The sequence below is a fragment of the Prunus dulcis genome, chromosome 8 (assembly GCF_902201215.1).
Source record: "Prunus dulcis chromosome 8, ALMONDv2, whole genome shotgun sequence".
In the NCBI taxonomy this organism is placed as follows: domain Eukaryota; kingdom Viridiplantae; phylum Streptophyta; class Magnoliopsida; order Rosales; family Rosaceae; genus Prunus; species Prunus dulcis.
Window position 1 is genome coordinate 17,682,599 of NC_047657.1, and position 27,806 is coordinate 17,710,404.

Genomic DNA, 27,806 nt, shown 5'->3' on the forward strand with positions numbered 1-27,806 from the left:
GGACTCATATTGTTGGCTCATTTGGCTACATGGCACCAGGTAACATACCAATTTAACGTTGTGCATTTTTGGATCATGTTTTGGTGGCAGAGATATGTTTTGAGACAACTTGGTTTGTTTTTCTCTTGATGTGCAGAGCTTGCATTGACAATGCGAGTCACGGATAAGTGTGATGTGTATAGCTTTGGAGTGGTGGCGCTGGAAGTTATGATGGGAAGGCACCCAGGGGATCTGCTAGAATCCGAGCTATCAAAATCATCAAATCAATGAAGAGGACAATGCAGAGTTGCTTTTGAAGGATTTGTTAGACCAAAGGCTGGAGGCTCCAAGTAATGAATTGGCAAAGGCAGTGGTGGTTGTGATGAGTTTAGCCTTGGGTTGTATACGTACGCGTCCCGGGTCTCGACCTACAATGCTTTATGTAGCACAAAAACTATCAGCTCGTAGTCTGCCTTCCCTTCCTGAACCATTTGGCATGCTAACCATCAACAAGCTCATGGGGATATAAAACTAGAAGGAATAAAAAATAAACTAGTTGGAAAGTTTTCTGTGTGTAAGAGAAATTCTTATACCTTGATTAACTAGGAGGGAGTAGTTGATCCGATTCTCATACCTTGATTACTCCATCTAAGTTCCCGATTCATGACATCTCCCTTCCTTGGTAAGACCATCCTAATTACTCATATCTAATCTTTTTTGATTATATGTGTGACTCATTTACTAGCAATCCTTTTTTTTTTTTTTTTTTTTTGGTGCTCAATTTATTACTAGTATGTATATGGGTGAGTTATATTATACTTTAATATTTTTTAATATTTTTATTAATTTAAAATATGAGTAGATTTTTTTTCCTCATTTTCTTAACCAGACTTTTAATAGTTACCTAAATATCTTGCTCAATTTTCTTCAAAAAAAAATATCTTTGGTTAATTTGGTAATTTGGGATAAGAGATTTGGACTTAGGCCCAATAAACAACGGGTGTTCCAATAGCCCACTAGCCCACAGAAGATGCTCGCCAACGGATCTATTTGGCGGGAAGCAACGGGTCACGCGAGAGTGCCAGCTCATCTTTCCCGCCAGAGACCCCGCTAAATACCGGAAAACCCCGAATGGCCATTGCATCTTATTCTTCTTCTTCTCTGTGAGACTGTTAACCCGCAAAATCTCACCTTACGATCGATTCCAAATCTCGCAGTTCTATTTGATCTCTGCAATGAGTTCCTTAGGAACCTTCAAATCCCAGACACCCAGAAGCCGAGAAAAGAAATCCCTAAACCCAAAGCCCCAAATCTTAGGCAATGAGACACTGAGCACCAAAACCCCTCAGAAATCCGAAAAATTCTCTGGACGAGCACGAAACGGCAACGTCGCGCTCTCCATCGGCGACATCAGAAGAGCCGCCACCAAAAGCCTCAGCGAGTCGAGCCAGAAGCGATGGACGGACCAGATCGATTCTTGGCCCGACGAAAGCCCAAAGAAGAAACGCGTCGGCCGCTCCGAGAAGCTACCGGAAAAGTAAGCTTTTGTGAATCTCAGTTGTCTGTTATATTTACGTGATCTGCTCCCGCATTTCTAGGTTGATTCTGATTTCTTCGATTTCTGGGTTGGCTTATTTCTTCTTTTTGTTTCTTGTTTGCAGATATGAAATATTGAGTGAGTTTTTGAATGGCTTGGACACTTCGATTCGGTTGTTGCGGTTGAGGGGTTTGAAGCCCAGTTTTACCAATATTTGCCCCCAAATCGAGTGTTTGACGGATAGGTATACTTCAAAAAATAAATAAAATTTTCTTTTCAATTGATTGTTTGATTGCTGAAGAAATGAAATTAGGCTATTATAGAAATTGATCGTTTCTTTATCTCGGTTTTTAGGAGGTTTACATGTGGTCACTTGGCTCAGCTGAAGTTTGTTTTACCTGAGGTGATTGATATAAAGAAAGTTCTTGTTAAGGATGAGAGAACCAGTTGTTTGAAGCCTGATCTTCATGTCACCATCAATGTTGATGCACTAGAGAGAGATAACAAGGCGAAATCTGAAGGTGGTGGGAGTATGCATTTGAGGAAGACGTTCCACAAACGGCTTGCAGATATTTCAAAATCCCATCCTGAGGTACCAATACTCAGTTTCTGATACAACATTACTAATATGGTTTAATTTCTAAAGTATTCTTTGTTATTAAATTGATCTGGAATCTGGAAAGTTATTGGTGTTCTGGCATGACTTTCAGCGTGCAGAGACTTTAAAGGACACGAGGATTTAGAATATAATACTGTATTAATTGATGTAACAGAAATAACTATATGCACATGGTTTCGTTTATTTAGTTTTTTCAAAAAGATTTTTATGAATATCAAGTTAGATTATGGTCCTGTACTTGGGACTTCAATGTTTTATTTTTATCAGTTTAACAATTTATTTTTTGAACTATTAATAGCATGTGGTCTAACAATGCTTAACATGCTTTCAGGATTATGAAATTCCAGAAGAAACTTTGCCTCAGCCATTCGATATTAGGAAGCAAGATATGCAATCAGATACAGGCAAGCTTCCCTTTTCATCATCTCCTGGTGACAAATTGACTGATGTACACACAGTTGAGCAGCCAGCAGTGTCAACAAGCTGCCTTCAGGGTGATGAAGTTCCAGAATCAAACCTCAATACAGTTTGCTCTGTTGGGGAAAGGAGTACTTGTGCTTCATTGTATGGGCAAGTGCCTGTAACTCCAACCAAAGACATAGACCCCATAGAAAATGATGATAGGTTGCCCACACAAAGTGATAGCATTCAGTCGACTCCAGCAAAGCTTGCTTCAACTCCAGCTAGGTTAATGGCTGACACGCCTGCATTGCACCGACCAAAGCGATGTTATATGAGCCCTGATGATAATTCTACTAGCTCACTGAACAAGTTGGTTAGGCGTCCTCCACGCTCCAGGTCTTTGAAATTTGACACTCCTGTGAAGAATAAAATTGTTGAGGATGAAGTTCCTGATATGGGCGGTGCATCAATCGATACTGACAGCCTCGATATTCTTCCAGAGGATCTTTTGCAATCGGTATGTCTATCATGAATTCTCCAATTTTTTTCCCTTATTGAGCATGCCTTCTATGTCTAGAATTCTGTGAAAGCTGTTGGAGCTTACTAATTCCATCAAACCTTAATCCACCTGCATAAAAGTTTCATCTTTTTTTTTTTAGTCTCAAATGAAATGTCCAAAAGGAGCAGATTACATTTAAATGTAGACTGGACGTATGCTACCATCATTTGGTACTTTTACCATTAATTATGGCAGCATGTGTTCGGAACAATGTGCATACATTGCGAGAAAGCTTTCTTACTTCTGCCAAAATGGTGTAGCATATTTAAACAAATATTTCCTGAATCCAGCCCACAATGTGTTCTTGTGCTCACTGTTTGTGTTTAACACAGATGCATTTAATTTTCCTCAATTTAGTCCTGAAAGTTATTGGGAACCATGTTATAGCTGAAACTCTTATGTGGTTGGAAATGTACTTCAGTCTCAATCTTCAATCCTGCTTATTCCATGTCTTTACATGTACTACCTGAACTTGAACATAATGAACTGTAATTCTGAGAAGAATATATCTTTCTGCAGATTAGAGAAAAGGAGAGGAAGGCAATAGAGGAGCAAAATCCAGCCATCTCAGAAGCGAAGAGGCGGCGCCAGATGATTTCCAGCCTGCCTAAGCTCTTCAATATGATTCATTTCCTATTGCAGTCTATGAACCGTTCCGTTATCACAAAAGAGGAGCTTGTTCACAAGCTAATCTGGACCAATTTTGATATTGTTGACAGAAGTAAGTCTTTGAATAAAAGCCTATAATATTTCTATGAAAGCTCATGGTAAGCCTAACTCTTTCTTTCTTCTTTTCTCAGAGGAAGTTCAAGAGCAGCTAAAATTGTTGCTAGAGCTGGTTCCCGATTGGATTTCCGAGAAACAGTTATCATCTGAAGCTGATTTGATTATGATCCAGTGAGTTTTCTCTATAGTTAGAAGTACAAATCATGCGCTTCTATTGCAGATGTACTTATCATCTATTAAAAGGATAAACACTTGATAAAATTGTCTGATGTCATTACTTATGGTCTCTTGCAGCATTAATAAAATGTCAGATCCCGAGTCCATACGTGCAAGGCTTGAGGAAGCAAAGTGAGCTAGAGAATGCTAGAATTTTTGAAGTTGTACGAGAAGCATATTTAGAGATGATGTACAATTTTCCCATTTCATTGGGCATCTTAGTGTTGGTTTATTATTGTTGATGTAAAGGACATCTGGGTGGCATAATCATGTAGGTCGAACGAAGGCCTTCTCCAAGAATGTTATTTACCAACAAGATTGTATAAATATCTATTTCTTTCCTTCCTGTCGTTTTTAGTTTTCTGTGTCGTCTGAAATAATGCCGAAATCTCTAAGCAACATACAAAAATGTGTACTTTCATCTCTAGTCAACTTCAAGCCTACGGGGTTTTTTACTTTTCTTGTCCACCGTGAAGGGAAGATATCAAATGAGGCAAATAATTGAAGCCTTTTTATATGGATCCTAAAAGATAATAGGGAGATTCACTATTATACCCAATATGGAGGCCCAAATTATAAAAATACCCTATATAAAATGGACTTTAGAAACACACCCAAAACCCATTTATAACATAACAAAAAAGCTTTTAACTTCTTATAAATTACAAAACTGCCATCAATTTCTTAAAACAAGCCTAACCCCAAAATCTCATAAAAATATCCAAAGCACTCAATAGGGCATCAAAGTAATTTAATAATCAATATTAAATTCAATAAGGCTAGCTATCATTTTTTGGGTTTTTTTTGGGTTTTTTTATAGGAATTCAATTGTGTAGGGTTTATTTATAATATTAGTGCTAGAAATGGGTATATCACTAAATATCTCAAGATAATATTCTTCTTTGCTCAAAATAAAAGGTAACTTCGATTACAAGTTAACTTCAAGCCTATTATACCCCATATTTAAATCAAAACAAACAAAAAATAATAATTAATGCCAGAGAGATTATTGAACTCTCTATAAAAGGCACAGTTTTTTTTCTTAAAGCCTAAAAAAGATTGTCTTCTCTTCTGTCCCCATCGCTCAAGAAACAAGGATGAAAAACTTGTCGGAAAGCTCTGAACCAGAGAACAACACCAATGCTGGCCCAAGTGATAAAATTGTACAGTCCATAAAATTGTGTGATGTTTATTACTTATCGTCTCTTGCAGCATTAATAAAATGTCGATCGCGATTCAATACGTGCAGCTAGAGAATGCTAGAATTTTTGAAGTTTACCTGTACGAGAAGCATAGTACAATTTTCCCATCTCATTAGGCATCCATCCATTTCCTTCCATTTGCTATGAATCTTCTTTCATCAAACCTGTTGTACCAGCTTTCAATTTCTCACTAAAAAAAAAATCTTAATGCTGAGGAATCTAGTCAAAAAAAGGCTGCTCTAACTGTGTATGTGTAAAATATTTTACAAGAAAAAGAATACATATTTTTATAAAGTCAATAGGGTTTTTCTAATTTTCTCCAGCGTGAACATATCAAATCAAGGAAATTAATTGAAGACAATATTTTTCAACTTCAAGTATGGAAATTGAAGATAGACTAGCAGTTGGAAGAAAATATATTCATTAAAAACAATAAGCATCTCCATCTTTCAATTATAACAAAAATAAATCATTAATACTTCATAAGAAAATTGAACTCTGTAAGCCTATTACACCCATATTTAATACAAATTACAAAAATAAAAATAAAAAAACCCTCCATCCACAGGACCTACAAGGAAAGGTTGGACTTTTCAAACACCCCACCCAACCTTTGGTGGGGAAGCTTGAAAAGATGTTCACACACTAAGCAAAATAGTACATGGTCAAAGGAGAGATTATAACCAATTCAATAGATTCTTTAATGCATTTTCTGCATGCCATTGTTTCTCTTCAAAACTTTTTCAGAGAACTAAAAGAAAGCTCTCAATTCAATTAGTTCTGTTCCAAGAGCATGAAGAAATCAGAGAGACTTATTTGTTTTGTTCTTCTGTTCTGTCTTCTTGAAGCAATCCATGCACAAACTGAAGCAGAAGCTCTGCTAAACTGGAAAATCAGTTTAAGGTCTTCTTCTTTAACATCATGGACTCTCACTAGCAGCAGAAGCAGTCCTTGCAACTGGACTGGAATTCAGTGCAATGAAGCTGGCAGCATTGTTGAAATAAATTTGGTGGATTCAGGCCTTGATGGAACACTCAACAGGTTCGACTTCTCTGCCTTTCCTAATCTCTCTTCCCTCAATCTCAATTACAACAATCTTGTGGGAGAAATCCCAGTTGGGATTGGGAATGCAACAAAGCTCACTTTACTTGATCTGGGAAGTAACAACTTCACAAACCCGATTCCCCCGGAGATAGGGAACCTCTTAGAACTCCAAATTCTTCTTCTCTACAACAATTCATTCACAGGTCAAATCCCATATCAACTTAGTAACCTACAAAAAGTTTGGAATCTCAGTTTAGGAGCAAACTATTTAGAGAATCCTGATAATGTTCGGTTTAAGGGGATGGCATCTTTAACAGACCTTTGGCTCTACTATAACAATTTGGTGGAGGTTCCCTCATTTGTCTCAGAATGTCCAAAGCTAATATCTCTAGATTTGTCCCTCAATCTGATCACAGGTCAGGTTCCAGTGCAACTACTGACAGGTCTTAAGAACCTTGAGTACCTAAACCTGACCCAGAATTCATTTGAGGGACAAATTCCTGCAGGTATTAAGAATTTTTCTAAACTTCGACACCTGAGGTTGGGAATAAACATGCTGAATGGTACTATACCAGATGAAATTGGGTTCTTGTTGAACCTCGAAGTGCTTGAACTGCAAGAAAATTTGTTCCAGGGACCAATACCATCCTCAATAGGAAATCTGCAGATGCTTCAGAATTTGAATCTTCATAGTGCAGGCCTGAATTCCAGCATCCCGAAAGAACTTAGTTCCTGTGTGAACCTTACTTTTCTTGATCTATCTAAAAACAACCTTACTGGTTCTTTGCCTCTTTCCATGGCCTTCTTAACAATGATCAAACAGCTGGCAATTTCAGATAATCAGTTATCTGGTGAACTCCATTCATCCCTTTTATTGAATTGGACAGAACTCGTTTCGTTGCAACTCCCAAATAACAAACTGTCTGGAGTCATTCCTCATGAAATTGGTTCACTCCAAAAGCTCAATTATCTCTATCTTTATGAAAACCAGTTTTCAGGTCTCTTGCCTCCAGAAATAGGAAATTTGTCAAATTTGTTAGAGCTTCAAATGTCCACCAATTCTTTCACCGGTACCATCCCTTCAACCATTGGAAATTTATCTAAGCTTGTCAAATTAGGCCTTTATGGAAACCAGCTCAGTGGAAACCTTCCTCCTGAAATAGGAAGGATGGAAAACTTAGAAGAACTGGACTTCAGCTTCAACAAGTTGCAGGGATCTTTGCCTTCATCAATAACCAGCTTGCAAAAAATTACCATATTCTATGTTACATCTAACAACTTGTCAGGAAGCATTCCTCAAGATTTTGGTCCCACTCTTTTGAGAAATGTGAGTTTCTCCGCAAACAATTTCTCGGGAAAGCTTCCACCTGGAATTTGTAATGGAGGGAACCTTGTTTACATAGCAGCCAACTATAACAAACTAGTGGGACCTATTCCAGGAAGTCTTAGGAACTGTACAGGATTGAACCGAGTCCGGCTGGAGCAGAACCTTCTCAATGGAAATGTCACAGATGCATTTGGCGTATACCCGAATCTGGAATTTATTGACTTGGGATATAACCAACTCTATGGTGTTTTGTCATCCAACTGGGAAAAATGTACAAATCTCTCAGACTTCCGGATACCTTCCAACATGATATCAGGTAACATCCCACCAGGGCTGGGAAAACTACCAAATATGCAAAATCTCGACCTTTCTGATAATCAACTTACTGGGAGAATCCCCGTGGAGCTATTCGGTCCCTCTTCGCTTCTACTCAAACTTAATGTGAGCAACAATCAGCTTTCAGATGGGATACCAGCAAAAATTGGAGCATTGGTAAAGCTGCAGTACTTGGATTTTTCAGCAAACAATTTAAGTGGACCAATACCAGAAGAGCTTGGGAACTGCCAGGAACTTTTATACTTGCAGCTGAGTAGAAATAGACTAAATGGCACAATGCCATTTCAGCTAGGAAATCTTTTGGCGTTGCAGTATCTCCTAGACCTCAGTCAAAATTCAATCACAGGAAAGATAACCCCACAAATTGGGAATTTAATAAAATTAGAAATATTGAATCTTTCTCACAATCATCTCTCTGGTTCAATACCTAATGGTCTTCAGTATCTACAAAGTCTTCAAGATGTTGACGTGTCATATAATAATCTTGAAGGTCCTCTCCCCGAGAATCAGGCATTTCGAAAAGCTCCAGCAAAGTCATTGGCAGGCAACCCTGGTCTGTGTGGAGAGAAGAGACAAGGACTGAGCCCCTGCAATGCAGAGTCTTCAACAAAAAACCAAGACAAAAACAACAGAAGGAAATTGATTATTGCCATAGCTACGTCAGTGGCTGCTTTAGCCCTTCTATTAACTTTGGTTGGGGTTTACATTATGTTATGTCGTCGATCAAGGGCTAATCAACATAAAAAGGACAATAATATAGAAGGAAGATCCACATTTTCTGTATGGAATTACATGAAGAGAGTTGATTTTAAAGACATAGTTGCTGTTACGGAGAATTTCAATGACAATTATTGCATAGGAAGGGGTGGACAAGGAAGCGTGTACAAAGCAACGCTACCTACAGGTGACATCTTTGCTGTGAAGCGTTTTCAACCATTTGATGAAAGTGAAAATCCCAAGGAAAACCAGATGAAGAACTTCATGGCTGAAATGCATGCACTCACTGAAATCCGACACCGAAATATTATCAAACTGTATGGATTCAGCTCCTACAATGGCTCCATGTATTTCGTGTACGAGTATGTAGAAAGGGGTAGCTTGAACAAGGTAATTCAGGAGGAGAAGGAGGGACAGATTTCGAACTGGGAAATCCGGTTAAAGATTATCAGAGGAGTGGCACATGCACTTTCTTACCTGCACCACGACTGTTCCCCAAGAATAGTGCACCGAGACATAACAGGAAATAACATACTATTAGACATAGACTTGGAGCCCAAGATATCGGATTTTGGAACAGCAAGGTTGCTGGGAGAGAATGAGTCTAACTGGACAGTTCCTGTTGGCTCATACGGTTACATGGCACCAGGTATTTCTCAAATTCACCCACAACTGAGCAACACTTCTGTCCTTAAAAGGCAACAAAATTCAACCATTAAATAGTTGAAACCACGAACTCAAACTTCCTATTTAAATGAAGAAAAAAAAGTCCCAAGTCCAAAAGGATATATAATCTCATTAAATTCTTGTACTTGTTCCTTTGTTTTTGTTGCAGAGCTTGCTTCTACAATGAAGGTGACAGAGAAGTGTGACGTGTACAGTTTCGGCGTAGTTTCTTTAGAGCTACTCATGGGAAAGCACCCTCAGGAACTCCTCCTAAGTCTGCAATCTGGAGAAGACATAGACATGCTCTTAACTGATGTCCTTGACAAGAGGCCTGCACCACCTGCTGGTCCATTTGAACAAAGTCTGGTCTTAGCTACCAGCCTCTCATTGGCTTGCATTCATGAAAATCCCATTTCTCGACCCACCATGCATCAAGTGGCTGCTCAACTCTCAGCAGCATCCACACATATGTCTCCACCTGCATCTTTCCATACGCTCACATTAAGGAACTTGATGGATATGTTGTAGTAAAATATAACTTTTATTATAAGCTTGTTACCTACTTCATGGACATACTACTAGAAAAGTCACTTGATTCAAGAGTTTGAGATGAATCTCTTTTCTTCAAACCCCAAAATGCTGTTTTTTCTTCTTTTTTTCTTCCCAAAAGCCCAAAAACAACTAAGACTACGGATATTCCTTCGATTATTTTTTGTAAGTATTTTATTATTTAAGGCAAGTAGTTCGAAGTTATTTTAAAAGGGAACAATTAGTCCCTAAAATCTTTTAAAATGTGGATGATAGAGAATATTTCTGGGTATGCGTACTAAAAACTACCAGAGAAGAGAACCTACTAGTGAACTTGGCAACCGCCCAAATATGGAATCTCCATTTTTCAGCATTGGAGAAAGAAATATGGATAAGCAAGAAGTCTATTTCATTCAACCACTAAATTTTACAACAGCCAAGCGTCACACAGAAATAAATACATAATTCACAAAAGAATTAAAAAAATGGACATCATGAACACTTGTTTCCTCCAAAAAAAGAAAAACAATATCATACAAACACTAAGCTTCAGCAGCACCCCCTCTATTCAAAGCCCTTTCCAACCTTGTCTCAAATGGGGTAGAATGCCAATTCACTCTTTTATCCTGCAAACCCATGAATTTTTATCAGAACCCACTAAGACCTAATGGAAAAGAGTCTCACAAATCTTACTTCCAATGTACCTCTCTGTATTTGCTGGTGGTATTTGGTATTCCTTTGTAAGAAGAAGCACCAGAAGAACCCTTGGCAGGAGGAGCTGAGTGATTCCAGTAGGTTCCAACAGTCCCTATTATGGGCATCTCGTCGGGACTTCTAGTTGGCGACTTCCTTGGTGAAGAGGAAGCTGAAAACTGTCTGAGCTCTTCAACAGTTAATGCACCTAAAATTGGTCTATCTTCTTGGCTTCTCGCTGAGTTTGATCCGTGGGACATGCTTTTCTCGGGTGTGCCAGTGTCCAAAGCAATTGTGCTAGTCTTGTTAACAGGTGTATGTTCTGATGAAACCAACCAGTTTGAGAGGCTAGCATCAACTGCCACTTCTTGGTGAGGATTCTTCAAATGCTTCTTGTGTTGATCAGCTTTGGATTTGAAGCTCAAACTTGGTTCCGAACTGAATGAAATCCGGGGCTCTTGATCCAGTGTGAAATTCTCTTTCTGAGGCTTCATTAGTGATGCCCCTTTGGCTTTGACAGCTTTCCACTGTGTAAGATTTTCAACAGGGTTTAGCACGGAATGAACATAACCACTCCTATCACGTGCATTGTGGTTCAAACCAGTTGGTTTTATTGGCATTGGACTATCAAAATCCTCAGTACTTATCTGAGGTATAGAAACCCCTTTATTCGATTCTACAATTTCATCTTCGTACTCTAGTTCCCCATCATCGTCATAGTAATCATCCTCATCTTCATCATCAAGATCACTGTCTTCAGAGTCTAATGGTTCATCTTCATCATCACTATCCCTGCAATTCTGGTACCTATGATTAGGAGGGTATGACCCTGAGCTCGAAGTGATCGAACTATCGTCAGAGGAAGACTTGGATTGGCATGGTTTTTCCAAAATCTTCCCCTCTTCCTTCTTCCTACTCTCTTCAGTATCCAATAAAGGATCCGAGGTCTCGTTGCTTGGGACATGCTCGTAGGTTTTGACATTAGAATCAAAAGTTACTTTCTTTCTAGCATTTAAGCTCAGTTGCTCCACTGGCTTATCCCTGCAGACCATAACTCATAACTTTAATATAAAAAACACCAAAAAAATAAGTGTAATCTAAAAGCAAACAGATGCAATTAAACTGGAAAAAACCACTAAGTGGGAAAAAAAAAAATTTATTAAGAAGCAATTGAACTGAAAAAACCATGAAATTCAATCGCTCACCGGACTTCTTCTAATACGGGGCTAATAGGAGTTTCCTGAACCTCCGATACAAAAGAGACAGCAGATTGAACAGGCTCGAAACTTGTATATCTCTGCCAAAAACAAATTTAGAGAAAGAGAAATTAGTTGAGATTAAATACAAAGCTCTGTTTGGCTGGTGATAAATCCACAGAAAGTCAAAAAACAAAGTCTTGAACTTTAAGAGTTTTCTGAATAGAACAATTAAAAGATAGAGAAAAGCTTACTAATTGAGCCTAATTCAACAAAATATGGCCTACTCAGAACTGACTGGTCTGTTTACAGACTTAGAACCCCAAAAAAGGAAACAATAAAGAATCAAAGTTTAAAACTTTGCTTGTTTCTAGTCTTTCTACAGTTTCCTCAGGAACCAAACAGGCGGAAACATGACCATAAAGCAAGCTTAGAAACTCTGACTTACATGGTCACGGTGCTGAACCCTGTACCTCTGTATCCTGCGTTTTTTGTCTTTGGAAGAACCAAAACATGCAAGAAAGCAACCCATTATTGATCTCTTTCCTCTGGGTCTCTCAAAGATTGCGTCTTTCTGTAAAAGAAGGAATTGGGTTCTGGGTTTTCATAGTTTCAAATCCATCTTTCCCACTGGAAGAGGGAGAGAGAGAGAGAGAGAGAGAGAGAGAGAGAGCAGTGGCCGTTGGGTTGGTAGGTAAAGAATTAGAAAGTTTTGGAAAGGTAAAGGCAGGGGAGGAAAGGACAAAACGGTCATAAATTTTGAAGGATTTGGGGCTTGGGGACCCTACCAGTAGAGAGAGACAGAGACAGAGACAGAGAGAGGGCGCCCCTAGGGTTCTTTAAATTTCGAGAAAAGGGAAGTGACCGTTAGGGATTCATGAGTGTGTTGATCACAGCCTGTAAATTGGGGATTTTTCTAACGCCAAGCTGTGTTGCAGACTCTGTCTTTATTTAATCTGCACCGTTCATCACTGATCACTGAAAACATTGGTAGCCTATGGGCCCTACATCTACCTCATGTTTTATCTGGACCCTTCGTACCCGCTCCGCTGGTCCCATGGGCGATGGGCCAATGGTTTAGAATACTCGTGAAATGAGAAACCGACTCTTGCAAGGTTGGAGGGATATTGGAAATAAGAATACTTGATTCTGAGTTCATTCAGTTTTGCTAAGTTTTAATATCCTAGAGCATCCCCATATTGCTTGCATCCCTACAATGAGTGGGATGGGATCATAGGGCCTCTATATTTACTATCCAGTTATATCACCCTCCTGTCATTAAAAAAATAAAATAAAATTGTATAATTTATTATGATTTACTAATACGGTGATAGAAAAAGGAAATTTTTGATAGACTTTGTGTTGCTCGTTTTGCTTGAATTGTATTAGAATTGAGTCCTCGCCAATTATCATGCATCTCACTCCTCTAAATGAGATTGTAAAGCACAAATTTATGAATTAATCAAACAATAATAAGGGCATTAGTTAAATTTAATTAAAATAGTTTAGGATAGATTAAACCACCAAGCAACTTTGTTACAATTGCAATTATATGAATTAATGTAGCATTTCTTTTCTTCGAGAAAGAAAAAAGAGGCAAAATTTGAACTATGATCATCACAATATGTGACTAAGAAGTGTTGGGTCGAAGAGTTTTTCTTCATGGGCATGACAGAGGAATTGAAAGCTTGACCAATTACACACCAATTTACTTTACTTACCCTAGTTATACAATTTTGAAGTAATTGGTCCACTAAATTGTCCCATCTTCTAGAAAATCATAAATTAAACTATGATACTATTAAAAAAATTCATGTGTCTAGAAACAATTTCAGGCGAGGAATGATAAATTCTTTGTTCATGTTATCTCAATCCACAATTGGAGGTAAGTGCCCCATCACTACTAATAGACAATCAAAAAAATAAATAAGGGTCTTTCTTTAAAAATGAAGGACTTTATTCAAAAGAAATAATTTATCAAAATAATAAAAAGGAAAAACTACAGTGGGGTGAGAGAGGCTCGAACTCTCGACCTCAGGATAACTCAGAAGCTATGAGACCTACGCGCTAGCCAACTGCGCCACCACCCCGTTGTTGTTTTAACCTCTACAGTAATTTTATTTAATGTATAACATTCTCGCCATTGGTTCGGCAAACCTCGCGGCTATCTTCCAGTTCCCACGTGCCCAATTCGGTGTCGTTTTCAAACAAACCCTAGGCAGTAGCCCTTCCCTCCTCGACACTTCCTCCTCCTCCCTTTCTAACCCCCCTGTGTCTCCTCTCTCTCTCTCTCTCTCTCGTTTCAGAGAGCAGAAACAAGACCAAGACACAAAACACACACAGAGAGCCAGCCATGGACTCAGACGAAGGTAAGCTGTTCATAGGAGGGCTGGCCTGGGACACCACAGAGGACAAGCTCACCGACTACTTCAACCAGTACGGTGACGTCACCCAGACCGTCATCATGCGCGACAAGACCACTGGCCGGCCCAGGGGCTTCGGCTTCGTTGTCTTCTCTGATCCCTCTGTGCTCGATGGGGTCCTCAACGATAAGCACACCATTGATGGCCGAGTGGTCAGTCTCTGTCCCTCTTCTATTTTAGCTGCATTGGCTCATCGATTGGGATTGCTTAATGCTTTTCTTGTTTATGCTAATTTTATTGGGTTTAATTGTTTTTTTAGCTTCTTGTGAGTGTTCTGCGTTCTGGGATTTCGTTATTTTGCTGTAATGTGTTAATGGGTTTGGCTATTTTGATGTTAATTTTGATAGGCTTTTACATGCTTTAGCTGTCTTTTAGTGTTATTGCCTTCTGGAGTCTCTTATTATGTGGTAATGTGTACTGGGTAATGCTAATTTTGAGTTGGGCTTGCATCTGCTTGCTGAAGACCTATAAGAGTTAGCGAAAGAATCAATTATTTGGCTTATAATATCTATCTTTATATTGAGTTTTTTTTTATTTTATAAAAGAGTATCTTTATTGTATCTTTTGACTTTCTACTGATTTTGTTGGTTGTTAAGCTCCTCGTGGGGAACTTTACAGAAGTACTTGCAGTTATGTGATTATTGGGTTCATTGTGGTCTTTGACTGATGAAAACCAAGTTGATTAGGGTGAGAATTCCATAGTCATTGCTTACTTAGTCTGTTAGAAATAATTTTGTTTATGTGACATCTTTTCTAAGATGTAAAGTGTGTGCAAGCAATGATTTTTAATGGGGGTTTCGTATTATTATCTACTTCTTATTCATTAGTGAAGATTTGTATATGATTTATATTCTGGGTGCCCATTGATGTGAAATTATACACATAGGTGGAAGCACAAGATAAGTTGTCAACATTAAAAAACTTGACTATTCAATCCCAAAACTGTCAGTAATTTACAGAAAATTATGTTATATAACAACACCAACTTACTCTTGATTTAAATGGCTGAATTTATTTCTTCTAAACATGGCTTAATGGTACTGGTTAAAAAGTTCGTACAAATGCACACATAGGGAGGTTGGATTATTTTCTTTTATTTTATAAATTTCTGTCATGGCCTTCAATTGTGAAATTGTCCAAATACAAATTTTTAGCTTTTAGTCTCAAAATGATTGACTTCTAGTTTTTAAGATTCAATTACTACTTTTCTGTGTCTCCTTTACGAAAGATTCTGAGCTGATATGTGTATGGAACAACTTTTCAGGAATGACATAAATCTACCACTTTCATTTTATTGGGTTGTTTCTTGCCCCTTATGGATAGGCGTATACTAGTTTAATATATTTCTTTGCTTCGTCTGTACATATGTTTGTCCCTTCATCATTTGAATGTTCTACTTTGACTACACAGGTGGAAGCAAAAAAGGCCTTATCAAGAGAAGAACAGCAGACATCCAATAGAAGTGGAAATTTTAATACCACCAGAAGCTCTGGAGGGGGAGGAAATTTTAAGACCAAGAAAATATTTGTTGGAGGATTGCCTTCCACACTTACAGAAGATGGATTTCGTCAATTCTTTGAAAATTATGGCACTGTCACTGATGTAGTAATAATGTATGACCAGAATACTCAACGACCCCGTGGTTTTGGTTTCATAACATTTGATACTGAAGATGCAGTAGATAGAGTACTACACAAGAACTACCATGAGTTGAATGGTAAACTTGTAGAGGTAAAGCGAGCACTTCCTAAAGACGCAAATCCTGGTGGTGGGGGCCGTGGTGGGGGTTTTCAAGGTTACAATGCCTCTGGTGCCAGTACAAATGCATTTGATGGCCGCATGGATGGCAATAGGTACATGCAGCCACAAACTACAGCAGGTGGTTTCCCTCCGTATTCTGGTTATGGTGCGCCAGGGTATGGTTATGGGGCGGCAAATACAGGGGTTGGTTATGGAGGTTATGGAAGTTATGGTCTTGGTGGTTATGGAAGTGCCAATACTGGTTTTGGTGGTCCTGCAGGATCATATGGAAATCCAAATGCCCCTAGTGCTGGCTATGTTAGTGGGGCACCTGCTGCATTGAAAAGTACTTGGAGCAACCAGACTCCTTCTGGGTATGGTGCTTCTGGTTATGGGGCTGCAGCTCCTTGGAGTGCTCCTGGTGGAAGTGGTGCTCCTTCTGCTCCAAGGGGTCAATCCCCAAGTGGGGCCTCTGGTTACGGAAATCAAGGTTATGGGTATGGAAATTATGGCGGGAGTTACGCTTCTTATCCTGGTGGATACGGGAGCTCTGGTGGGCGTGGTGGAAGTACCCCAACTAGCAACTCTGGTGGTAGTGCTAGCGGTGGAGAGCAACAAGGGACCCGTGGTGGCTACATGGGGAGTGGCTATGGCGACACCAATGGAAATTCAGGGTACTCTAATGCATCATGGAGATCTGATCCTTCACAGGCCACTGGTGGCTATGGTGGTTCTCAGTCCAGGCAGGCCTAACATTGGAGATCCAACAGATTTTGAAATTTGTTTCACAGGAATCCTTGTGCAAGTGATCATTTCTCCAGTCTGACAGTTTATGCATGAGAAGAGTTGAAATTAAATCCAGAGACTGGTTGGATTGCTTAATTCTTGGTGGTAGTTGGCAGTTCTGCTAGAAGTTACAACCAATACATTCTAGTAGTAGTAATTCTTATTGAAATTTTCAGAATTAATATCTAGGTTGCTTATATTGTGCGTGCTTTATGATTTTGGAGCTCCCGTCTTCCCCTTTCCACTCAACCCTCTCTCTCTCTCTCTCTCTCTCTCTCTCTCTTTTCTGTTTGACCTAGATAGTTTCTATTGAACTTACTTATCACTGTGGTTAATGATGATAGTTATTGTTTCTGGTGCTGCATTAGTTTTATCAGTTGTGATGTGCTAGAAATGTGATGTTACTGTCTTCATTATTCATGCTCATTGAACATTTTTTTTCCTTGATCAGACTCATTGAACTTATTTATCCGGTGGGTAATCATGATAGTTCATTGTTCCTGGTACTGGATTAGTTTAATTCAGTTTCTGTGCGCTGGATGTTACTGCCTGGATTACTCATGCTTTGAGTTTATTATGTCTGGTCCATCTAAGCAACTGGGCTGCTGCATTTCTATTGATTGAAGGGTAGATCTAGTAAAACTTAAGTAGCACTGGGTAATATGTGCGCCGCATGATAGGATTACTCATGCTTTGAGTTTATTATGTCTGGTCCATTTAAGCAACTGGGCTGCTGCATTTCTAGTGATTGAAGGGTAGATATAATAAAACTTAAGTAGCACTGAGTAATATGTGCACCGCATGATAGGATTACTCTACACTGTTCGTGAAATGTGTAATAACTTTCCTCCTGGATTTGCACTTCTTGTGCAGGAGAACCTACTTTTCAATTCTGGGATGCAATAATTTTATAAATGGGATTTGTAGCATGGACATGATTTTCAGGTTGGAGTTGCTCGATGCATTGACTTGGTTTCAGAGTTGTCCAAGCCAGTCTTTGTGGTGGTATGTTACCTAAAAGTTTATGTGGGTAGTTTTAGGTGCTCAGTTTCATTTAATATGGGATTATATAAGTACCTGTTTATGTGTTTTCCTTGATTATAGATGTCGGTAGTGTTCTTTAAGGATTGAAGAGGGGAAAAGGATAACAAGAGAAACAAACATGAAAGTAGAAATCTTCAGAATAGTTTTGACAGTTAAGAGTAATTTGGAATCGGAGTCATTCTTGATTTATATAGTATATAGGGTTGGGTAACTTTTCAAGAGGCCCCAATTTTGATTAGAGATCCATGAAGACAATACTTTCTTCTTTTGTTGCATGATTGGGAATATTAATGGTAGTTGAAGAATAATTCATACGTAATTTCAACTACATATGCCAGTTTGGGCAACAAACATAGTGCTGGCTTGGCTTAAGCGTAGATCAGTGTGAATTTTATTATGAAACTCACACCAATTGGCGGCTTGCAAAACTCCACAATTTTTAGGCAAAAAATAGAAGGGAACAAGAGTTTTAATAGGAACACCGTTGCGTGCTTGGTTGACTGTGAGGTCTACATCCATCAAAAGTTGATAGTCACCCATGGTTGCGCCGGTTTATGCATTAAATTGTTTCCTTGGCCTGATATACTTAGCCATCATTAGTGGTCTCTTTCCCATCATTGTGTGGGAGCCAAAAAGCGCTTCTTTGGAGAATGACTTCTTTATATAATCACTTTATGTGGTTTTATGTGATTCTATGTAGAAGCATCTGGCCACGAAATGATTCTAGCCTATTTAAAATCACTTCCAAACGTGTTCTTTTGCAACAGAATAACAAGTTAGTAAAAAAGGACTTCCTTTTGCATTACTTGTGAATGAACGGAACAGACACACAGACTAGTCCTTGGTGCTCTATTCGTTTCCAAGACTTTAATTAAAATGCAACAACAAAAAAAACATATCTAGAACAGATGGAATGGGAAACCAATTCCATTTGTGAGTCAGCATTAATTAATTTATTCAGAACATGAAAAATACTAGAAATATTGAAGCCCAGCCACTTGACGTCTCTTTTACTTGTCTTCACCGCCAAATTTCGTCCACTCGCTTCCCCATCTGCGAAGCCAACTGTAGTAAAACAATCAGAGATCAAAAGTGAATTACAACATTAATTTCCAAACAAGTTCTTACATGCATCCCAACATTGACAGACATATCTTATCAAAACAAATACATTGACAGAAATATCAACTTGAGTTCACATAGATGACCGTATTCGTCGATTCTTGGAACAATCCACACACACATATATATATATATATATATATATATATATATATATATATATATATCAAACAAGAATCCACCTATATACATTTAACCAAATTTTACTTCCTCACCCTCTCTAACCCCTTCCGCATCATCTCCTGTTCCTCTCTACAGCTGCAAAATTTCAGTACATAGCATTATTTTGATTTTCGATTTTTTCAAATTGGCATATATCAATTTTCTTTTTGACTCCATAAACATATCATCCAATTAGAATAAGGAGCATCACCCAAAAAAAAAAAAAAAAAATGTGATTGCTACATTTACAAAAACAAGCTAATAAATACATATATTTTATTTCCTCACCTCTTCTGGCCATAATTGAGGATCCTCATCCAGATCCATAACATCCACCTCCGACTGCTCCTGAAAAATTCCAGTACAAACTATAACATGCATTTCAAATCAGCATATCCACCTGACCGGACTACAAAGATCAAATTTTCAGACTCAGGGAACTATTTTATTCCCACTTTGCATCAAACACGCATCACTTTCTTTCCTTTTAGATTTGATAAGTTGAACCTAATGATGGTTCACTCGCTAACAACATTTTATGTGCCTAAAACAGCATATGTCTAATACTCGAAACAATCGAAATTCGAAGAGCAAAATCTTCGAAAGAACACCAGGTAAACTTGGACTTACGAGAATCCATTTCATTACCTCCTCACAGATCGATGTCCTGACATCTTCACCACCAGCATCCTACAACAATCATAGATACAAAGTTCCAAAGTGATTATAAGATTTATAAACAAGCTATTGCATGTGAACCCAGATGTGTCCAGAGCAATAAAGAGGAACATACACTATCTTTGTTTTCAAGATGGCTCATCATCATTTTGAAGATGAACTTTGGAAACCTATTAGGATCATCACGCGTTGGGGGCACTAACTTCCTTAACTTTGCAATATCATCAAGAATAAAATCGAGAGGCCTGCAGATTGGCTGTTGAACCATTTAAAATTGGGAAAGAGGGGGGAATAGTCACATCATACTCGAGGACATGTTAAAAATTACAAGAATAATAGAGGACAAATTAAATGGGTGAGGATTTTTACAGGCTCGAATCCTGCTTTCCCTCATGTTGCTGTTCAGGAGCTTCTTCCATTTTGTTCTCTATCTCGGGATTTAGCTGAATGGCAAATTGGATAGAATTAATTATACATAATAGGTACATAAGAGACAAATAAAGTTTTTTAGTTTGTTATATCAGTCTTGAATAAAACCAAAGCCAAACCATGTATGATAGCAGCCCACAAGAGAAGAGACAACCGAATTGATTCCCAAATTCATAAAAATATGCGAATTTAAAAAAAAAATAAAAAAATTGAACTAATGAAAAGTAATAACTTTAATCATATATATTTCATGGGAAGCCTCCACTAAAATAAAACCTTTTTCTTTTTGTTTGTCAGTAGTGATTTCATTAAAAGGGTTTAGGGTTTGGCCATGAGAAACAAAACAACCCTTAACCAACCAAGGAAGCAAACAAAAACGACCACGGAAGACAAGTCCCAACCAAGACAGACAACGAAACTACATCGCAGACTAGTTCCAATGGGATGGGGGGGCAGGGAGGATAATCCATCAGAGTTCGAGACTCCCACTAAAATAATAACCTTAAATATTGAAAAGAGAGAGAGAGAAACGCATGCGTATACAGATACAGTATTTTCACTTGGGCCAGAAAGAGCGTTGGTGCTGTTCTCCTCCGGTTCAGAGCTTTCCAACGAGTTTTTCATCCTTGTTTCTTGGAGCCAGCGAGCGAGCGAGCGACGGATGGGTGGAGACCAGAGAAGACAATCTTTTTTAGGGTTCGAAAAAGACCGACCTCTGCAATTTTTCTTTCTTTTTTTATATTTTCGCAAACCGACGTATAGCATTTTATTGAAGATATTTCTTATTTAATTTCAACTACTATACATATGTCAGTTTGGGCAACAAACGTAATGTATAAGCTTTGGCTTAAGAACTTTCATGATCTGTTTTTAAAATAACGTGACTAGTGGCGGATCCATGAATTTTCATTTCGAAAGTTAATATGTAAAAGATTGAAAAAAATTCTATACAAAATAGACTCATCGAGATGAAACAATAATATTCTAATTCATAGTTAATAGATAAAACCATACAAAATAGACTCATCGAGATGAAACAATAATATTCTAATTCATAGTTAATAGATAAAACCATACAAAATACTCATGTTTATTATCAAAGAGAATTGCATCAACTTCCAAAAAAAAAAAAAAAAAGACAAACCAGAAATATTTCTAAGAAAGTGATAACAAAAAATTAGCGTAATCCTCTTTTCCTCCCAAGGCGTATTGTCCTATTCGACGTAAGAGCTAGCATATATTAGCACAATCATGTTCATTTTAGGGCATTTTACGTCATTTTTCAGGTCCGTTGTCGTTTTGATTTTGGACTTTATCTGCATTTCTTTTGGGCTGACCCTTATGAGAACTGTCTTATGGGGAGCTTATTCAAGTAAATATTTCTTCAATACATAAGAGTTATTCTTGTAGAACTCTTTGTGGATTAAACATCTAAGGCTTTTTACCTAGATTGACCTTAGGTTCCTTCATGCATTCATATCATACATGAAAATTTGTTTTATATAAAAATATTAGCTAAGTATGAAAAATGGTTTTTCGGAATAATCATTTTCTCAATATAATTTTTGGCTGCCTTTATTCCTTACACATCAAATAAGAAAGCTTGATTTTATGGGATTTTAGTATTAAGTATATATTGACTTAATGAGCCATCATTTTTAGCATAAATCGTATTTTGCACGAAAATCGATTTTTCATATTTGATTTGGTAGGAATTTGATTTTCTAGTATTTTTATTTGAATTCAAATGGAGTAACATTGTGAAACTCTGTATTTATTAAATTATATAGTTTGAAGATTTAATATTTTGCCGTTTAATTTATATATTACATTTTATTGAAAACTTAGGAGTTAAGGCTTAAAAGATACATTTGGTAAGAAGCTTGAAATGATACAAAATGCTATGTTGTTCTCCTTCTCGAGTTCCCTCGGCACCTTACAACAAGTACCCCTTCGCACCTTTACATTCAATGCCCTTGGCACCCTTACATTCAATGCCCTCGGCACCCTTGTGAGCAATGCCATCGGCACTTCCTACAATCGGCATTCGGCACCGAGGTCTACAAAGACATCCACCATCTGACGAGCGAGCTGTCTTCAGCACTCGATCACCCTTACATCATTCGGTGCGTGCAATCTCTTCACATCCCCCCAATGATTCTGCATCTGCCTTTGACACCCTTACATCATTCGGCGTGCGATATCTTCACATCCCCCAATGATTCGACGTTTGCCTTCGGCACACTTACATCATTCGGTGCGTACGATGTCTTCACATCCCTCCCAATGATTCCGCATCTGCCTTCGGCACCGTTACATCATTCGGCGTGCGATGTCTTCATATCCCCCAACGATTCGGCATTTGCCTTCAGCACACTTACATCATTCGGTGCATACGATGCCTTCACATCCAAAGTTACGAATGGCACTTCATGAAGAATTACAACATCAGCTTCCATACAACAGCTCCCAAAGCTTACGGCGGTAGCTCCTAACATTACAACATCAGCTCACAAGCTTACTGCAATAACTCTAAGCTTACGGCATCAGCTTCCCGTTCCAGCTAACAGTAGCTCCAATGCTTACTGTAGCTCTAACACTGCGTTGTCGAACGGCACCCACGGGTGACATTTCTCCGGCGTCTCTTCTCAAGGCCATGTCGAACGGTACCTTCTAGGAGATCTTCATTCCGGCACCAAAGCCACTTGCCAAACGGCACTCTATGAAGGAGACATCTCTTCTTTCCCTCACCAAGGTCATCTCTTCATTCTGACGCCAAGGTTACGTGCCGAGCGCACCCATGAAGAATCTTCTCCCTCACGGCTCCAGGGCCACCTGTCAAACGGCACCTTCTAAAGACACTTATCCCTTACGGTGTCAAGGCATGCCTGACGGCACCTCCCAAAAGACAACAACCCTTAGGGGCCCGACGTCCTCGTCAGCACACTCGCACCACATGGTAGAGTGGCTCTTATACTAAATTGTCACATTCCGGGATCGGCTCCGCCATAGCACGATATTGTCCACTTTTGGCCCCTTGCCCTTAAGATTTTATTTCTGGAACTCGAGCAACTTCCCAGTGGGTCACTAATCCTGGGATTGCTTTAGCCCAAACTCGCTTAACTTCAGAGTTCCCATGACTCTGAAGCCAGTGAGCTCCCAAAAGGCCTCATGCTAGATGGAGGTGGGCATGTACATATAAAGCACATCACCCCCTCCCCGTTGGTCAACGTGGGATGTTACATTACTCGGCTTTTATGTATTTCCTAGTTCATGGGAGAGTTGCCCAATGGGAAACAAACACGAAAGTAGACAACTTTAAAATAGCTTTGACAGTTCGAGTCATTCGAAATCTGAGTCATTCTTGATTTGTGTAGTATATAGGGTTGGCTAACTTTTCAAGAGGCCCCAATTTTGATTAGAGATGCATGAAGATTCTCCTTTGTTGAAGAATATTTCATATGTATTGTATATTAATGATTCCAACCGTCTAATTTGTAGATATTTCCTCAAAAACCATTTCTGTAAAAACATAACTTGAATACGAAATTTTTTCACCACTCAATTAAATGGTTGTTATTATAGTCTTTTCGTGAAGCACCATGTTCGTCTATTTTATGGATCCCAACCAAATGCCTTAATGATTTTCAATTTGTTTGATTTTTATTTTTTTGTAACGATGATCTCTAAGAATAAAGACTTGAAAAAGAGACGATTTGTGATAGGACCCGACCCAAATTCCACTTTGGAATCTGAGCCGAACCCTGTGCGTGTTCGACACTCAGAGGGTGCCAGGCATAAAAGACCAAAATACCCTTCTAACTAGAAACCAAATTTTCTACCAGTTTGACTTCTGCCGAAAATTTGGCAGAGTCTTCCCTGCCAAAATTTTTACCTGTAAAAAAAAAAAACATAATTTTTATAATCCCAACATTCAACATGCACAATAATATCATTCAAGTAACCAACATCAATTTATTATGGCCTCAGGCCTCTCTGATCCAAATAAATGTTCTATCATCTAAAATTCATCTCAACTTTCATATCATTAATAATACATTAGCAATTTCAAACACACTAACTCGCGGTTGCACCTTGTAACATTAGGTTGCCTATATACCTTTACTGAAGGATCAAGCCACACGTAGGTCTTTCCCTTTAATAATGTACTTGAATATCTTATTCATTCATCATATATCATATCGCCACGTGTTTTGCAAATCAAATCGAGTGCTTAGGCGCGTGATGTACTCAATAATATTCACAACTCTAAAACAGTATTTTGCAACTTCCCTATACCCGAAACAGTCATATACTGAATATAAACAAGCCATACACTGAACTCCCTCTAATTCATGAATCGATTTGTATATTATTGGCTTAAATTTTATATATAAGATTATAATAATAAAAATAGAAACAAAAGTAAAAATGACAATTAATATACACATATATATATATATATAAATACATATGTATCAACAACTTAACTGAAATATATATACATATATATAAATACAAAGTTCCAAAGAGATTACAAGATCTATAAACAAGCTATAGCATGTGAACCCAGATGTGTCTAGAGCAATAAAAAGGAACATACACTATCTTGGTTTTCAAGATGGCTTATCATCATTTTGAAGATGAACCTTGGAAACCTATTAGGATCATCACGCGTTGGGCGCACTAACTTCCTTAACTTTGCAATATCATCAAGATTAAAATCGAGAGGCCTGCAGATTGGCAGTTGAACCATTTCAAATTGGGAAAGAGGGGGGAATAGTCACATCATACATGAGGACACGTTAAAAATTACAAGAATAATAGAAGCCAAATAAAATTGGTGAGGATTTTTACAGGCTCGAATCCTGTTTTCCATCCTGCTGCTGTTCAGGAACTTCTTCCATTTTCTTATCTATCTCGGAATTTGACAAACTGAGATGTAAATGGAAAGTTGGTTCAAATTAAGAGAAGAGGCAACCAAATTCATAAAAATATTCGAATTCACAACTAAATTGAACTAATGAAAAGTAACTTTAATCATATATATCTCATGGCAAGCCTCCACTAAAATAAAACCTTTTTTTTTGGTGTGGTCAATAGTGATTTCATTTAGGGTTTGGCCAAGAGAAACAAGACAAGCCTTGACCAACCAAGGGAGCAAACAAAAAACGACCAAGGAAGACAAGTAAGGCAGGACAAGTTCCAACCAAACTACATCGCAGACTCAACTAAAATAACCTTAAATATTGAGAGAGAGAGAGAGAGAGAGAGAGAGAGAGAGAGAGAGAGAGAGATTTCATGCATATAGATATAGTATCATCACTTCGGCCAGAAAGAGCATTGCTGTTGTTCTCTTCCGGTTCAGAGCTTTCCAACGAGTTTTTCATTCTTGTTTCTTAGAGCGATGGATGGGTGGAGAGACAAAATATTTTTTAGGGTTTGAGAAGACGAACTTTGCGATTTTTTATATGAAGACGACACGTTAAGAATTAGAAGAATAAAGCTCAAATAGTCACCAACTGAGAAACAAAGCAGCCAAGAGAAACAAAAGGGTTTAGGGTTTTGCCAAAGAGAAACAAAGCAGCTGTTAACCAACCAAGGGAGCAAACAAAAACCGCCAAGGAAGACAAGTCACGCAGGACAAGTCCCAACCAAACTACATCGTACACTTAACTAAAATAACTTTAAATATTGGAAAAAAAAAAAAAAAAAAAAAGGGGAGAGAGAGAGAGAGAGAGAGAGAGAGAAACGCATGCATCCAGTATCACTTCGGCCAGCATTACTGTTGTCCTCCGGTTCACAGCTTTCCAACGAGTTTTTCATCCTCGTTTCTTGGAGCGAGCGAGAGATGGGTTGAGACAAGCGTAGACAATCGTTTTTAGGGTGGAGAGAAGACCGACTTTGCGTTTTTATTTAAATTTTTTTTTTTTGTGCAAACCGATTGCTTTTTGTTGAAGTAGCAAAGCCTTTCAATAAATTGCAACAAGAAAAAAAGCCATTCAATAAAATAAAATAAAAATAAATACGCCAGTTTGGGCAACAAACGTAATATGTAATGTTTGGCTTAAGAACTTTCATGTTCTCTTTTATTTATTTACCAGCCCCAAGTGCCAATTGATTTTTATTTTTAAATTACGAAGATAATCCAACCAAAAAAATATTGAAATTGTGTTTCATGAAAATACAACTCAAGTTCTTATTTCTGTTTTTATTTTAAATTTTTGTAATGTTAAAAAATATTAATTTACTATATTATTATTATTTAATGAAAAGTTTCAATACTTAATAAATTCATGGATAATTTTCATATGTATGCGACTGAGGAAAAAAACTTGATGCAAAGACAGAAATGCAGTAAACTTCCGCGCAGTACTAAAATGAAAATTACCCTAAATTCATTAATTAATGACAATTTTTATATTTTGAATGTTTTACAATTCTTTGCCTTTTATTATATATATAGATTTCCTTTTGGTACAGATTTTTTAAATGTATTTCAGGAAAGTTACTACTCACTGGTGATCCATTTTACAAAATTTAGCAAAAAACTGGTTTTCTTTCATGTTTCCCCCCCTTCCCTTTTTTCTGTTTGAAAAAACAAAACTTCGTTTGTGTTGAGAATCGGCGGTGGGATTGCCAAACTGCAATTCCGGCTACTACACCTTACATACTCAGCCAAGAATTAATTCCAAACCTCTCTAAATAATTTTCAAGCGAGCCCAAAAGATGAGTGAGGCTAAAATACGCGACTGGATGCTATTAATCATAGATATGTGGACTCCACCATAGAATCCCCACCAATTGGCGCATGCTTGGGTGACTGTCATCAATTGAAGAATGTGAATCCCAATTTAAGGTGTGAGGTCTACGTCCATCGAAGGATGACAGTCACCCAACACAACCAAGTGAGCTTGGTGATCGTGTGTGGATGGCATTGTCAGAATATACGCACCTGTTTGTATTGCCATATGCATGTGTATCTATCATCAGTAGCAGTCTAGCTCCATATGCACAGCATTTTGAACGAAGAGAAGCCCAGCCAAGCCATAACTGTTTCCTTTCCCGCATGCTCTACCATCGACCACCCCCTGTTTATTCCCTCATCTTTTCCATCTTCCTAATTAAGTTTCTTGAAATCACTTTCTAAATTTTTCTTTTAATTATGCCTTTTTTGGGGCTTCAGTCTCTGTCTATTTTGAGTGTGACGTTGAGCTTTGAGCTTTGCCCATAGACGGATTGCATACAATTATTGTAATATGGGGTCTACAGACATTGAAAGTTTACCAAATATTATTTGCTTGTGATCTTTATGTTCGGTATTGGTGGTGGTTTTCAACTTTAGTGTTTGTCTTGAATGCTTTGCTGTTTCATGTTTTGTTTTTTGCTTGCTTGCTGTTTGTTTGAGTGAGTCTTTGCCTTCGTTGAATTTAGCTTCAATTTGTCTGTTCTGGTTGCATTATGGGTGTGTTGTCCTTAATCTTTGGTGCTTGCACTGTTCTTCATATTCTTTTACTTTACAATTCATTGTTTGTTGTTGTTTAGTGATGAGTATATCCTTAAGGAGAATTCTTCAATAAGTATTTTAAGTTAAGGATTTGTTACATATTTCTAATTTCAACCGTTTAATTGCATTTATTAGATATGTTAGTAGATTTAATATGTAATATACATG

General features: G+C 38.0%; 5 protein-coding genes and 1 non-coding gene across 6 annotated transcripts in view; 3 read left to right on the forward strand and 3 right to left on the reverse strand.

The window, feature by feature from the left end:
- The window catches only part of LOC117638648 (CDT1-like protein a, chloroplastic), a 6,266-nt gene extending 1,886 nt beyond the window's left edge, over positions 1-4,380 (forward strand). The window contains exons 5-12 of the mRNA XM_034373743.1: positions 91-112; positions 964-1,516; positions 1,641-1,760; positions 1,871-2,108; positions 2,467-3,054; positions 3,616-3,817; positions 3,897-3,993; positions 4,117-4,380. Of these exons, the coding sequence (XP_034229634.1) occupies positions 91-112; positions 964-1,516; positions 1,641-1,760; positions 1,871-2,108; positions 2,467-3,054; positions 3,616-3,817; positions 3,897-3,993; positions 4,117-4,174 (1,878 nt within the window). The 3' untranslated portion in view covers positions 4,175-4,380. The remainder of the gene's footprint in view (positions 1-90; positions 113-963; positions 1,517-1,640; positions 1,761-1,870; positions 2,109-2,466; positions 3,055-3,615; positions 3,818-3,896; positions 3,994-4,116) is intronic.
- Positions 4,381-6,033: 1,653 nt separating this feature from the next.
- LOC117638649 (probable leucine-rich repeat receptor-like protein kinase At1g35710) lies at positions 6,034-9,944 on the forward strand. Its single transcript, XM_034373744.1, has 2 exons — positions 6,034-9,313; positions 9,500-9,944. The coding sequence occupies exons 1-2, from the start codon at positions 6,034-6,036 to the stop codon at positions 9,856-9,858; spliced, it is 3,639 nt and encodes a 1,212-aa protein (XP_034229635.1). The 3' UTR covers positions 9,859-9,944.
- Positions 9,945-10,246: 302 nt separating this feature from the next.
- Positions 10,247-12,612, reverse strand: LOC117612289. The gene is made up of 4 exons (XM_034341073.1): positions 12,196-12,612; positions 11,757-11,848; positions 10,563-11,592; positions 10,247-10,484 (listed from the first exon to the last, which is right to left on the reverse strand). The coding sequence occupies exons 1-4, from the start codon at positions 12,277-12,279 to the stop codon at positions 10,401-10,403; spliced, it is 1,290 nt and encodes a 429-aa protein (XP_034196964.1). The 5' UTR covers positions 12,280-12,612; the 3' UTR covers positions 10,247-10,400.
- A 1,140-nt stretch (positions 12,613-13,752) lies between these two features.
- On the reverse strand, positions 13,753-13,837 carry TRNAM-CAU. Its single transcript is given in 2 exon segments — positions 13,753-13,788; positions 13,800-13,837. It is a non-coding gene; the product is annotated as a tRNA-Met (tRNA).
- Positions 13,838-13,908: 71 nt separating this feature from the next.
- LOC117638077 (heterogeneous nuclear ribonucleoprotein 1-like) lies at positions 13,909-17,063 on the forward strand. The gene is made up of 2 exons (XM_034373167.1): positions 13,909-14,322; positions 15,581-17,063. The coding sequence occupies exons 1-2, from the start codon at positions 14,101-14,103 to the stop codon at positions 16,661-16,663; spliced, it is 1,305 nt and encodes a 434-aa protein (XP_034229058.1). The 5' UTR covers positions 13,909-14,100; the 3' UTR covers positions 16,664-17,063.
- Positions 17,064-19,300: 2,237 nt separating this feature from the next.
- Positions 19,301-20,780, reverse strand: LOC117638650. Its single transcript, XM_034373747.1, has 5 exons — positions 20,675-20,780; positions 20,072-20,145; positions 19,818-19,947; positions 19,673-19,714; positions 19,301-19,372 (listed from the first exon to the last, which is right to left on the reverse strand). Exons 1-5 carry the CDS (start codon positions 20,753-20,755, stop codon positions 19,301-19,303), a joined length of 399 nt encoding a protein of 132 aa, XP_034229638.1. The 5' UTR covers positions 20,756-20,780.
- Positions 20,781-27,806: the final 7,026 nt, after the last annotated feature.

Excerpts from the sequence above, each read along its gene's own strand:
- LOC117638649 (XM_034373744.1), top strand. The coding sequence starts at position 6,034 with ATGAAGAAATCAGAGAGACTTATTTGTTTTGTTCTTCTGTTCTGTCTT. Across the intron at positions 9,314-9,499 it reads ATACGGTTACATGGCACCAG|AGCTTGCTTCTACAATGAAG; the intron begins GTATTTCTCAAA and ends TTTTTGTTGCAG.
- LOC117612289 (XM_034341073.1), bottom strand. The coding sequence starts at position 12,279 with ATGGGTTGCTTTCTTGCATGTTTTGGTTCTTCCAAAGACAAAAAACGC. Across the intron at positions 11,849-12,195 it reads GGGTTCAGCACCGTGACCAT|AGATATACAAGTTTCGAGCC; the intron begins GTAAGTCAGAGT and ends TGTTTTTGGCAG. Across the intron at positions 11,593-11,756 it reads CCCGTATTAGAAGAAGTCCG|GGATAAGCCAGTGGAGCAAC; the intron begins GTGAGCGATTGA and ends TATGGTCTGCAG.
- LOC117638077 (XM_034373167.1), top strand. The coding sequence starts at position 14,101 with ATGGACTCAGACGAAGGTAAGCTGTTCATAGGAGGGCTGGCCTGGGAC. Across the intron at positions 14,323-15,580 it reads ACACCATTGATGGCCGAGTG|GTGGAAGCAAAAAAGGCCTT; the intron begins GTCAGTCTCTGT and ends TTGACTACACAG.
- LOC117638650 (XM_034373747.1), bottom strand. The coding sequence starts at position 20,755 with ATGAAAAACTCGTTGGAAAGCTCTGAACCGGAGGAGAACAGCACCAAC. Across the intron at positions 19,715-19,817 it reads ATCTTGAAAACAAAGATAGT|GATGCTGGTGGTGAAGATGT; the intron begins GTATGTTCCTCT and ends TGATTGTTGTAG. Across the intron at positions 19,373-19,672 it reads GGACATCGATCTGTGAGGAG|GAGCAGTCGGAGGTGGATGT; the intron begins GTAATGAAATGG and ends GGAATTTTTCAG.